The sequence below is a fragment of the Fulvia fulva genome, chromosome 2 (genome assembly GCF_020509005.1).
Source record: "Fulvia fulva chromosome 2, complete sequence".
In the NCBI taxonomy this organism is placed as follows: Eukaryota; Fungi; Ascomycota; class Dothideomycetes; order Mycosphaerellales; family Mycosphaerellaceae; genus Fulvia; species Fulvia fulva.
Genome location: NC_063013.1, coordinates 1611741 through 1624969, shown reverse-complemented (window position 1 = coordinate 1624969; position 13229 = coordinate 1611741). Strand labels below are relative to the sequence as shown.

At 52.1% G+C, this 13229-nt stretch overlaps 5 protein-coding genes across 5 annotated transcripts; 2 read left to right on the top strand and 3 right to left on the bottom strand.

The window, feature by feature from the left end:
• Nucleotides 1-441: 441 nt before the first annotated feature.
• CLAFUR5_02744 (Trans-enoyl reductase ACTTS2) lies at nt 442-1672 on the bottom strand (the record flags this gene model as incomplete). The annotated part of the gene is made up of 3 exons (XM_047901892.1): nt 442-1071; nt 1139-1444; nt 1568-1672. 3 exons carry the CDS (start codon nt 1670-1672, stop codon nt 442-444), a joined length of 1041 nt encoding a protein of 346 aa, XP_047757446.1.
• Nucleotides 1673-2093: 421 nt separating this feature from the next.
• Nucleotides 2094-2901, bottom strand: CLAFUR5_02743 (uncharacterized protein; the record flags this gene model as incomplete). Its single annotated transcript, XM_047901891.1, has 4 exons — nt 2094-2167; nt 2295-2457; nt 2517-2659; nt 2823-2901. The coding sequence occupies 4 exons, from the start codon at nt 2899-2901 to the stop codon at nt 2094-2096; spliced, it is 459 nt and encodes a 152-aa protein (XP_047757439.1).
• A 735-nt stretch (nt 2902-3636) lies between these two features.
• Nucleotides 3637-4902, top strand: CLAFUR5_02742 (Nuc-1 negative regulatory protein preg; the record flags this gene model as incomplete). Its single annotated transcript, XM_047901890.1, has 1 exon — nt 3637-4902. The coding sequence occupies one exon, from the start codon at nt 3637-3639 to the stop codon at nt 4900-4902; it is 1266 nt and encodes a 421-aa protein (XP_047757440.1).
• A 478-nt stretch (nt 4903-5380) lies between these two features.
• Nucleotides 5381-6244, bottom strand: CLAFUR5_02741 (uncharacterized protein; the record flags this gene model as incomplete). The annotated part of the gene is made up of 3 exons (XM_047901889.1): nt 5381-5699; nt 5764-6058; nt 6088-6244. The coding sequence occupies 3 exons, from the start codon at nt 6242-6244 to the stop codon at nt 5381-5383; spliced, it is 771 nt and encodes a 256-aa protein (XP_047757441.1).
• Nucleotides 6245-6949: 705 nt separating this feature from the next.
• CLAFUR5_02740 (uncharacterized protein) lies at nt 6950-8548 on the top strand (the record flags this gene model as incomplete). Its single annotated transcript, XM_047901888.1, has 1 exon — nt 6950-8548. One exon carries the CDS (start codon nt 6950-6952, stop codon nt 8546-8548), a length of 1599 nt encoding a protein of 532 aa, XP_047757442.1.
• Between the last annotated feature and the right edge of the window lie 4681 nt (nt 8549-13229).

Genomic DNA, 13229 nt, shown 5'->3' with positions numbered 1-13229 from the left:
ACAAAACAATGCAACGTCACTAGTTCTCAGCGATAAAATTTGAATATGCATGTGTATCAAAAGAGAATTGAGCTCGCAACCTCCAACACACCAAATCTCGCCAAAAAGTTAACCTCACAAGGAGGCTACTTTAAGGACAACCACCCTTAGAAGGGGAAGACCTACTGATTGACACCCAACCTCAAGCTTCCTCACATAGCGTCGACAAGGCATTGATTCTGAACATTGATGAGTGTTTGCGTAAGCTCATAATCACCGAAGTGACCGGTTTGATTCACTAGACGCATCAAGTATTCGCTGGAATTGCGGGGACGGCGCTGCGAGAGCGACGTGTAACCACCCCATTGCTGTGTGATTGGCTTGTGTTGGGTGTCGATAAGGTAAGCGAAAAATAGAAATGTATGTAGAGGTTGTCTTTTGAGCTGGCGTGAGGGGTGCAATTCACAGGGTGAAGACGAGTTCCTTCCCGCTGACTCGCTTTGCTCGGAGGTCTTGGGGGCCTTGCAGGATGGCGTCTAGACCGCCCTCACGCTTCTCGATGGGATGTGGTCGGATCTTGGCATCATTCAGCAGCTCCTCTGCCAGCTCTGCGAAGCTCTTCGAGTGCTCGAAATCTTCCTTACTCGCAGAGTTCACGATCCCGAACTGCTCCCACTCCTCACCCAAAGACGAATAATCCAGTGTGGTGAGACTCTCCACATCATCTCTGGGACACTTCGCCAGGAGGATGTTCGAGCACTTTGCTCCTGGGCTCAGCGCCTCTGCGCAAAGAGTGGCGGCTGCATCGGTGGAGATACAGTCGACGCAGAGTTTGAGATTGCCGCCGGTGATGTTGTTGATCTCTTGTGTACACGCTGGGTCATTATAGTCGAAGACGTGGTCTGCGCCGGAGGATCTGACGAGGGAGAAGTCGGCTGGTGAGCAGGTGGTGATGACTTCGTAGCCGGAGAGTTTGGCGAGTTGGATGAGGACAGTGCCCATAGAAGAGCTACCGCCATATATCAGAATCTTTCCCTGGGGCTTCGGCTTTACTTTGTCGCCAATCGGCCATGGAAGGTTGAACTTCTGATACTATCACGCCACTTCAATCAGCCCAGCTCATCCTACCCTCACAAAGTCTGACACATGCTGTACTCACCAAACACCTTCCCGTGGTCACAACAATCACACCCGTCGTGCAGGCCTCCTCAAACGTCATGCCCTTCGGGATCTTGATAGCGAGATCAGCCTTCACACAGATCGCCTCGGCGAATGTGCCAGCTTCCTTGTCAAACGGGTCTCCAGCTCTAGAAGGACCGCAGACACGATCGCCGACTTTGAAGTCTCTGATGACTCCAGGACCGACTTTTTCGACAATGCCGGCATAGTCGAAGCCTAGAAGGCATCCTTCGGGAGCCATGGCGTAGTCGAGAACTGCTACGTCGGCTGGGTTGAGGGCGACTGCCTGTTCGAGGAACGGTGTTAGTCACATGCCACTGAAGTATATCGCAGCGGCACAGAAGCCCACGATAAGCGTAGATGTGCCACGCGGTCGACTTGGTCTGCTGTAGAATCGAATACGTCGTACCTTGGTGCGGACCAGAAGGTAGCCACGAGAACGAAGTCGCGGCTCGGGACGGTCATTGACAATCATGGCGGGCCCACCTTTGCTCTCTACTATGACTGCCTTCATGTTATCAGTGAGGTGCACCCAATGGTACAGCAAGAGTAATATATCTGGAGACTGAAGCCAGGCGTAGACGAGATTTAGAGACAGAGGGGAAGGCGTTCGCGTTGTGGTCAAGACTGCGGGACTTATATCGAGCTCCATCGAACACGGCTAATCAAAATAGTTGTATCAGCTGAGGCGTTCTGATCCCAAGACCTGAGCGAAGGAACAGGGCAGGTTGCCATGGTATAGGGCGGGTGATCTCCACCCATATCAGCTTGGCTGAGCTACCAACCAAATTCTCGTGGTGTTCATATATCTCATTGAACTTTTGGGTATCACACAGTCGTTGTCCTTCGCGGAGTCTATGCTGGACCATGCCACTGAAGCCCTCCTGGATCATTCTTAAATGTATTGCTCGTTGAGCGTGCCTGCCACAGTGCTCTTACTTCTTGGCCGCGGCCTTTGCGAGGTCTGCGAGAGCCTCACGACGCTTGTACTTCGCATCTTGGATGATGTCTGAGAAAGATGTCAGTATCGTGGCAATTCCCCGTCTTGGCAACGCGCGTGGGCCGATCGGCAGCATAGATGCTCGTTGTTTGCGCGAAGCAACGACGCGTCGTGCTATGGATGGTGTTGTACTCACCGGCACCAGCATCGCTGGAGAAGTTGCCTGTCCACTCAACGAATGTGGAACCCTCGTTCTCGCCGCTAGTGACTGGGTAGCACTTGATTGTGCTCACGACACTGCTGTAGTCGAGCTTGGGCTCAGCTGTGATGACTGAGTAGGTGATGAAGTGGTTGATAGACTGCACATTCATCAGTTTATGGTGTCGCGTGCCCTCACTTATGGTGTGTCTCGACATACGCTGTGCTCTTCCTGCTTCACCTCCAAGACGGTTCCATCCTTGAAGGTCCACTTGACGATGTCGGTCTCCTCGCTGGCACCCTTGACGAACTCGCTCTTGGTGATGGCAGCCCAGAAGTTGGCGAAGTCCTGGAGCTTGATGTCTGCAAACGAAATGTATTAGTGTTTGTCCTTACGAACTGGAAGCGCAGTCGCCGCTGAAGAAGTTGTAGCGTGGCTCTCAGCAAGACTTGAAAGTAGCAGCCCAACGAGACGCTACTGATCCGTGCCTGACTGCCCTGATACCTTGAGAGGGATCTGACTTACGATGCCACACGTGCGCGAGCGGCGCATTGATGACGGCCGACTCAGTGACGGAGGTGCTGGTGGGGATGGCTTGAGACATGATTGCACTTGGTGGCCTTGGAGCGTAATGTGAGGTTCTATGCTGCTGTTCAAGGAGTGTGAGGATGGTGGTTGAAGGTAGCAGAGATGTGAAAGGTCAATGCTACATGTATGGAAAGTCAAGCAAGCTATGGATGACCCTGGTCGATTTTGTTTGCAGTACAGTACCTAATGCGTCATGAGGGGTACATTGATGGAGAAGAGACATGAAATATTGATTGGCTTGGCATATCAAGTGCTACTGCTGTATCCATGGCCAGCCTTTAGACCTCGATTGCTCCATGCAGCACTGCGGCCACTTCCATCAGTCCCCTTGGTCTCGACACTGCAATGGAGGCACCAAGGAAGCAAAGCTTGGGCTGATCACGAATCGGCAGCATTCATCGGAAGACGATCCGTAGCACTAGTTTGCCTCCAGAAGCCGGGTGAAGCAGCCCACGTGAGAATATAGTAGGGTGGCGTTCATCTTCAGCCGATCCCGCTCGTCACTTGGACATGCCACAAACAGCTTTTTCCTGCGCTTTTCTGCCACCCGTCAACCCACCGTCGCTCGACTCGCTCGTTTGATTGACTGATGTGCAGTCCCGGCCCTGACTGCGTATATTCCGGCCAATCAGCGAGTCGGCGGTCCTGATACAATGCTTCACGACTCCGCTATCCAAGCCAGCAGCGCACTATTCCTGTCTTCAACCTACATCGGCCACGCTTTCTACCAGGGGCGCCGGCGATCTGCCTCATGTCTACCACCATAAGCTCCTCCTCCTCACCCGCCAATTCTCCACGATCCTCCTTCCACGTTTCCTCACCGCGAGCCTCTTTCGCGCCTCCCCAGCGAAGCCCCGCCGCCTCACGCGCATCACCGAGGTTTCCCGCCAGCAGTAGCGCTTCTGCTGCCTACAACACCGCCAGCTCGCCACGCCGCGCATTCAATGCGCCGACCACAGCACTGGGTCCACAGCAGCCGAAGCAGCATTTTGTCGAGAGCGGCCTGGTAGCAGCGAGTTTCGCGGGGTACGTGGATGCGAGCACGCAGTACAGCCCGGACGGCTTTCCTCCCACCGCTGGTCGCAACGTGGCCATCGCCGCCGGGAAGGGACGGCCTCCGGGCAGGAGTGCGAGCAGCGTGCGCAAGCGAAAGGACGCGCAGTCTTCCAGCGACGAGTCCTCTCCCGAGCCGATGAGTGGGACCAACACCCACCGCTCCGCGGCTCGACCACCAGCTCCTGCCGAGCCGCAGCTTCGATCAGATCCTGACCGCGCTGCTGGGAGCATAAATACAGCAGCATCTTCCTCCAGCAACGAGCCGCAAGAGGCACGTTCGACACATGGATATTCGAATGCACCCAAGAAAGCCAGGGCAGAGGGCACCGTGAAAGTGATGCCATCAAAATACGAGACTTGCAATCCCAAGGACTTGGGCGCTCTCATGTCGCATATGCTAATGGAGCTGATTCGCATCAACGACCAGATTCCCTTGCGTGATGGACGTCTGACCAGGTTTCACTCTCGCGCACCACCCGGAATCAGCGTGTCTGACTACCTACAACGCCTAATACAGCATGCCACTCTGCCACCGCCCATCCTGCTCAGCATGGTCTACTACATCGATCGACTCTGCACACTGTATCCGGCGTTCACAATTAACAGCTTGACAGTGCATCGGTTCCTCATCACCGCAGCGACCGTAGCAGCAAAAGGCCTCAGCGACAGCTTCTGGACGAACCCTACATACGCTCGAATTGGTGGTATCCCAGTATCAGAACTCGCGACACTGGAGCTGGACCTTTTGCAGAGAGTGAACTACAGGATAGTCCCGAAGCCAGAGGTGCTTGAAGAATATTATGCTTCTCTCGTGGATAGGACAGACGGATACATCATCGAAGCTGGGAGCAGCTCCACATCGCTCAGCAGTGGAAGCGATGGCGGGAAAGACGAAGCCAACAACGATGATCAACACATGGGGAATGAACCGACATGTAGCTCCTATCAGATGAAGTGCTAGGCATGGTGAGCCCATGCTGGGAGCATGATCGAAAAAATGGTGCACTTCTGGCCGCTGTGGTCGTTAATCTGCTCCAGAAATCGAGCATAGAACGCAGGGGCAAGCCATTCAAGAACACTTCGCTGTGTGGGGGAAATGGGCAATGATAGATCAGCTCAGGAGATGGGACGGTCGGACACCGCGGCGTTGAGGATGCTCTGCACGGTGCACCATGAGGAGACGAGTAGCAAGATCGGGTAGGGAGATCCGGTGGAAGTCGATACAGGGCTTGCCGCAATCGGCACATGCAACTAAAGCAATGGGCGGCGTACAAGAGGAACACGATACCATGGCGCAACGTTCTGAAGCGAAACTGGCTGGCAGATTTGAGCGATTACTAGCATCAGCATGGTCGAGGTAGAGGGAGAGTGCATATATTTGGCTCGAGGCATTACGAAACGAATGAAACCACACTTACACCTATGTTGACTACTTTCATTCAGACCCCTTCGATCTCCGCAGATTGACACTCCTCGTAACAACCCATCCAAGACTCCACAAATCGGAAACTCATTACAGCCCAACCCGCCTCTCGAAACCGACTTCCACCGGGGTAGCGTGACTGCCCTCCAGGCCTGAGTTCCCACTCCGCAGTACGATGTATCTCCTCGCCACCACGGCTATTCGCGGCACTCGCGCGTACTGCTCCTAGGTATCGGTAGGCAGTATTCAGCATCGAAAGCGTCTTGAAGTTCCGGAAAATCTCATGTGTTGTGCATGGCCATGTGTCTGGTGTGTGGTCATTATGAAAAAGGATCCTAATAGACAGCAGTTCAATGAAATGAGGATCTGGAAATTGAAGAGCAGGCGAAGGGTCAAGACAGCTTGGTATCTAGGAAGACAAAGCGGCTTAGGAGATCGATCAGGTCGTGGAAGATTTGACTGGGTGGTCGGGGCCAGCTCTCGTCGCGGACGAAGGATTCCGAGCTGTGGATGTGAAGATTGACGTGCAGAGTGTCGAGGCTGTCGTGGGGATGAAGGGTGTAGCTGAGGTATGTCCAGATTGGGGTGGGAGCGTGATTTTTTATGGTAATGTTGAGGTCTGCTTGGAGACCGCTTTGCTTGCGGTTTTGGGCCAATAAAGTCTTGGAGACCTGCGCGAAGCTGCTTATTTGTGCTGAGGAGAGCGAGGCCCTGCCATTTTGCGTGTTCTGCGGCGTAGTAGGGGAGGTGTTTGCGGTGGTCTGGTGGTGGGAGGGGGAGGTGAGGGGATCCAGTGTGATTCTATGGCGAAGGTGTAGATGAAGTCTCGGAGCTCTTGTGGGTGCCTCAGTAAGTTTTCAGTCTCGACATGGCCAGCCATGGTAGAGCAAGCAATACAAAAAATGTGTTGCGAGGCGGCAGAGCCAGTCCTCGTAAAGCGCCGAAGCTCTTTTCTACTGCTAGAGGTTGTGCTCGTCTACTATCCGGCTCGGGCGCAATCTGTTTCCTGTTGCTAGCACTAGCATCGCTATTGCTTAGGTTTAACATCGCTGTGGTTTAGATCTAACATCGCTCTAGTTTAGATCCAATATCGCTGTAGTTAAGATCCGTCCCCTTGTTTCCGGGGGAGACCCCCTGGACCCCCCTTCTGCCTGCAGCGCTAGCGCGAGGTGTTGAGTGTCGCTCCGCTAGGCTTAGCGACCTCCGCTCGAGTGTTCGCAGGCTCACACGTCGCTATAGTGCTGCGCGGTGTGGCTACACCCGTGTAGGTGGAGACTGCGCACAATGGCTCGCTGCACTAGCAAGCTAGCGTTGCTTAAGGCTCGCTAACGCTCGTCCAATCAACGCTTCGCTTGCTCGGTGCAGCCTCGCCATATTATAACGCGCCTTCGGCGCAATGAGATCAAAAGAAGGAACGATGTTGTATCTACATACTGTAGCAAGTGAAGTCACCCAGGACAGGTCGTCTGTTCATTGGCTGTCACCTGCATGACGCTAGTGGAAGCTTGAAGCATTCACTCTCGGCTAAACTGCCGACTTCAGCTTCTCTATTTACTTCTGTTTACACCCGGCACATTACCACATCATGGCTGTCAGCGATGCAATACAGGTCCCCGTAGCGTCTCCTGATGGCCGCTCTATCGCATACGTCCAAAGTGGAAACATCTTCAAACGCGACCTCGCACAAAATGGATACCTCGAAAAAGGCCGCTGCAGATTCTCCCCAGCAACAAAGTTCACTTCCCTCAAATGGTCCGCGGACTCGAAGCAACTGCTAGTCGCCTACGACCACGGTGTACATGTCATCGACAGCGAGGTACTGGAAGAACGCGTCTGGCTGAAAAATGGCACGGGAGGACTTGGACGAGTCGCCACAGCAGACTTTATCGGGACCGATTACCTCCTCGTGATCTCGGAGTTTGGGAAGTCGAAGCTCTGGCATATGAATAGTGCGAAGGCTCTCGATCTACCGAATGTCAAGACAACTTGTGATGGGCAAGCTTGGGGACTGCGGCCAGGGAAGGCTTCGTCGGGGCTTTTCGCTCTGCTTACCAGGAATGGAGCTGACGATAATTTGGCACTGCACTTTCCATCTTTGACATCGGCCACGGCGCCTATTAAGCTGCCCACTGTTGATGCACAATTGCTGTCATGGTCGCCGGATGGAAGATGGCTTGCAATTTTGGATGTACCGACTGCCAGCCCGAACCTGCACATCTACACACCCGATGGCCACCTCTTTCGATCATACCCTACAAACAAAGATGCTGACGACGGCTTGAGCACCAAAAATATGGCCTGGTCAGCAGATGGTCGATATCTGGCATTGTCAAAACACGATGGCAAAGTTGAGCTCCTCAACACCAAAACTTTCTCACCCCTCGCCATCCTCGAACACAACACCACCATCGATCAGTCCTCGCTCCCACAATCCGATCAAGCGCCCGTCTGGCTCGAAATACTCTCCGCGTCGAATACGCATTCTTACTCATTACAGTCGCACCCAGTCTTACCACCCCTCTCCACAGCCAAACCAACTTCCGAACCAAGCGATCTCGGCGTAGCAGAGCTGTCCTTCAGCAGTGACAGTAATCACCTGGTCACCCGCGACTGTCGCATGCTTAATACGATCTGGCTCTGGAACATGGCCACATTGTCTGCACATGCAGTAGTGATCCAGCACGCTAATGTTCGGAGCTTGTCATGGCACCCTACCCGGCCTGACATTCTGCTGATCGACTGCGCCGAGGGCTTTGCACATGTATACGATGTATCATCTGTCTCACCACCGCTCGCACTTCCCACTGGCGCGAGACCGAAAGCGAAGCTGAGCTGGGTTAACACCACGGCAGAGGCTAAGTCCATGGTCATGGCTACAGAAATGCACAACTTCCAACTCATCTATCCCGAAGGTCAGGACGAAATGGTGGCAGGTACTCCACGCGCTACGGCCATCACACGGGACGTGCCATTTGAAGAGGGTGGAAGTGAAGATTCTCTTTTCGAGGTACTCTCAGGTCGAAAGCCATTACCGCCTAAAACGGCACCTTCGTTCACGGAGATGGTGGATCTCGAGGCAGAGGCGGAGGAGGATACGATCAGTGGCGGGCCGTTGGAGGATACGTTTAGGGAGAAGAAGAAAAAGGTGGATGTTGATCCGCTGGATGATAGTGATATTTTCTGAGTTAGGAATAGGGCGATCAAGAGGAGTTGAGGTGCGCAACAGGATAATGGTACCCCATGGGCATGTTTTGTTGATATCATGTACAACAACGTTCCACTTTTTAGTCCAGTGCTGCAGAATCACTTTCAAAAAGCACCGGAAAGCGATGTAGCGGTACCACCATTTACACTTGTTGGAAGAGTACGTCTCCGTTGAAAAAGGCGCTCCGATCTTGCTCCACTGTGAAGGTTCAGTGCTCTCTGCGATCACACTGCACCACCCGGGCTCTTCCTTCGGTTGCCAACAGCTTATTTTAGCCTGTCCACCCGATTTTCATCAATCATGTAGCGCATAGCATCCGAAGCCCAGCGCCGACCCAAAGGTCTACTTGCCAAATGTCGCAGACAGTACTCATAGCCGTCTTCGTAGTATTCTTCCCAGTCCTCAAACATTTTATCAATACGCTCCGCTGTCACATGATTAGGATCGCGTCCTACTTGGAGGGCAGTTTCCACGGTCGCAATCACTTCGCAGATCCGCTCGCGGGTCGTGATGATTTCCGCGCTACATGTCGCTTTAATCCGCTGGAAAAGCTGGACTGCATCGCACCTGCACGTTGGACATGTTGGGTGGTCTTGAAGCCATGTTGTAAGGCAGTGTTGGCAGAATATGTGTCGACCGCATATCGAGTACGTGACTTCTTGGAAGTCATCGAAGCAGATGCTACAGATGTCTTGTGCACATGCAGCTGGGCCAAGAGGTGCAGTGGGATTCGTTGCGCAGTCTCTCTCGAGCTTGGAGAACATAGCTTCGTCTAATTCGTCCACAATAAGGCGTACTTTGGAGGCCAGTATCTTATGCTTAGATCGGGTCATGACAGGGTGTGATGCCTCTGGACTGTGGCCGGTGGTGGGCATGATGTTATCACACCGAAGTTCAAGGCTGGGACCGTGTAGCCAAGAAGTTGACAATTTCTGTGGGTCGATGGTGTGTATTGGCCAGTGCTCCTTTCTTTTTGTGATGGCGTGAAAGTATTCGTCCATCGAAGGAACATATGTATATATATATATATAATTACGTTCCAAGGTTCAGAGAGACACGATGATAGCGATCGCAGGAAACGACCAGGAGCAGGAGAGTAACGAGTGGAAGGAGGTCTGCAGGAAGGCAGAAACAATGGCAATGGCAGGAGATGGCGAGCACCCAGAAAGAGCACTTAAGGGGATGATTTTGGAGCTCCTTGGAGGGCTAAAGGCACTAAGGAGCCAAACAGGACAGATCATTAACAGGACAGTAGCAGCAGCAGCAAAGAAGAGGACACAGGAAGGCCAGAAACTAAGCCAACCAACCTGGGCAGCAGTTGCATCCCAAAACCCTCCCCCCCAGAAAACAGCTATCAAGGTCTACATTTCCGACCAGCAAGAGCAGAAAGAGATTGAGGGCCTGTCAGGCAAGGAGATCATACAGAAGATTGGGATACAAGGCATCATTGGAGCCAGGAAAGAGAAGGGAGGTGTCCTTAAGCTGTTCACAGCACAGGAGCAAGACAGGAAGAGGCTAGAGACACAGAAGGAGTGGACAGTCAAACTAGGCAAGACGGCTAAGGTCTCACACCAACAAAATATGGTTATTGCCCATAGGATGACCACAAAGTTTGACATTGAAGGAGACCTTAAGAGGCTGCAGGACCAGAACCAGGCTGTATGCCCAGGGCTACAGATCACAAAAGCAGCATGGGTCAACAGAAAGACAAAGGACACAAAGAGAGAGTCTTCTCTAGTGCTCTGGATAGGCACTGTAGAACAGGCAAACACCGTGCTTGATAAGGGCATCTACTAGGAATGTGAAAGAATGGACACAGAAATCTATAGAAGCACCTATAGACTACTGCAATGTTTCAAGTGCCAACAGTATGGTCATATCTCTACTAGATGCCCAAGCCAAAAGGACACTTGTTCCCACTGTGCTAGTAGCCACAAAGTACAGAATTGCACAGCCCCAAAGAGCGAAGCCAGATGTGCATGCTGTGGAAAGAAACACCCTTCCTGGTCCCAAGACTGTACAGCTAGGATTGAGGCAAAGAGGAGGGCAAGAGAAGCCAGGATCAACACCCCTATCAGATTCCAGACAGGGACAATCACCCAAGAACCCCTAAGGACTGTCTACAACCCTCTGAAAAGAGGCAGAACAGAAGAGACCACACAGGCCCAAGGCCACCCTGCCATAGGTAGACCAAAATCAATTGTGGTTGCAGGAAGAGACCCGTCACAAAGCAGGCTTAACCTTACCACAATCCCAAATAGCAGCTAGCAGCAGGAAGCACGAGAAGACCAGCAGGAGACCAGCATAGATGAGTTATGATTGAGACGCCCAATCTTACCACTATCCAGTACAATGTCAACAAAAGCCAGCACAAGGTCCAGAGAAGCTTTCTCTAAGCACTGGACCCAAAGAAACACCTAGTCATTGCAGTCTAGGAACCTTAGATCAACAGCAAATCTAACAGACCATCTACTGCTAACGACCTAAGGTATCACATACTCCTAGCCAAACAAGGCACTCCTAGAACATGCATGTACATCAGCAAAGAGATAGCAACAGACAGCTGGGAACAAATCCAATAGGAAGGGGGAGACATCACCTCAGTTAGACTCAACATCAACCAAGGCAGCATCCACATCCACAGTGTATACAACCCACCCCCCAGCTCCAGAAGCAGCACCTAGCTGGGCACACTACAACAGCTGCCAGACATCTTGCAGAGTGACTCCCAACACATCGTGCTGGGAGACTTCAACTTGCACCATCCTACATAGGGATCAGACTTTGCACCTGCCCATCACTTCCTAGCTAACAGACTCCTCTCCACTACCCAAAGCAACAACATGCACCTAGTTACCCCAAAGGGCCTAACTACCTGGTCATAGAGAGCAAGCTCAAGCACCATTGACCTGTGCTTTGCATCACATGACCTGCAGCAGAAGGTCACCAGATGCTGGGTTAACCAGGACTTGGAGTCCTCATCAGATCACCTCCCAATTCAGGTGGAGTTTGAAACACAGACACAGCAGGAAGGAGACCTAGAACCTCAGCTGGCCTGGAAGGCAGCCAACTGGGAACAGATTAGACAAGACCTGGAACAGAAGCTAGCTAGACTAGAGACCAGGAGACTGGAAACAGCCTCAGACATAGACCAAGCAGTGGCAGAACTGGTTAGAACAATGCAGGAAACTGCAGCAGCCTACACCAGAGAAAAGAAACAGTCACTGTACCAGAAGCCATTCTGGACAAAGGAATGCTCAGAGAAGGTCAAGGCAGCCAGGCAGGCCAGGAGAGCCCTTACCCAGAGTCACTCCCAGGAAGCATAGGACAGATACAACCAGGCAACCAGAGACAAGAAGGCCCAGATCAAGAGGGACAAGATGCTGGAGTGGAGGTCAACAGTTGGATCCATTACCCAGAATCCTGAGAAGATGTGGAAACTAGCAAAGTGGGCAAGACAACCCACACAGGACAGAAACATGCTGCCCCAGTTTCCAAACATTGAAGACCAGGAAGGAGTAATCCAACACACTCTCCCAGGAAAGGCACAGGCATTGGGGAAACATTTCTTTGGCACACAGGTAGAAGCTGACCTGCAGGATCTGGAGGGCAGTGTGTATCCAACACCACTAGAGCAATCCTGCACAGTGGGAGAGGGAGAGATCAAGAGCATCATTAAGACACTCTCAGGAAACAAGGCCCCAGGACCAGATGGGATTCCAAACTTGTTCATTAAGACATGCAAGGACCAGATCTCCCCTGCACTGTCAAACATCTTTTCACAGTGCATGGCCCAAGGACACTGCCCTAAACACTTCAAGGAGTCACTGACTGTGGTCTTGAGAAAACCACAGAAAGAGGACTACACAAAGCTAAAGGCATACAGACCTATTGCCTTGCTCAACACACTAGGCAAACTCCTGGAAAAGATCATAGCAGAAAGGCTGACAAACCTAGCTGAAGAACATGGAATCCTCCCTGAAGAACAGATGGGAGGCAGGAAACAAAGATCAACACTAACAGCTGTGGAACTTATCACAGAGCAGATCAAGACCCTATGGCACTTTGGGAACAACAAAGCAGCCACACTCCTCTCACTAGACATATCAGGAGCCTTTGACAATGTCTCACACCAGAGGCTGATCCACATCCTAAAACAGAAGGCTATCCCTAACTGGACAGTCCAGTTCATCCAGTCCTTCCTTAGAGGCAGAACCACAAGACTAAGACTGGGCAGATACAAATCTGACAGCATGCCTACAGAGACAGGAATCCCACAGGGATCAACAATGTCTCCAATCCTGTTTCTCCTCTTTATGGCAGACCTGCCAGCAAAGCTAAACTCCAGAAACACATCAGCCTCAGGGTTTGTAGATGACACAAACATCCTAGCCTGGTCAGACAGCACAGAAGAGAACTGCAGAATCTTGCAGAAGAAACACAAGGAATGTGAGGAATGGGCCAGGAAACATGGAGCCAGATTTGCCCCAGAGAAGTATCAACTCGTCCACTTCAGTAGAGCCAGAAACAGACACAATATGCAAGCCCCAATCACTATTCAGGGACACACAACAGAACCCTCAAGTGAATTAAGGGTGCTAGGAATATGGATGGATCCAAAGCTCAGCTGGGGACCACAGGTCAAGAAAGCACAGGCAAG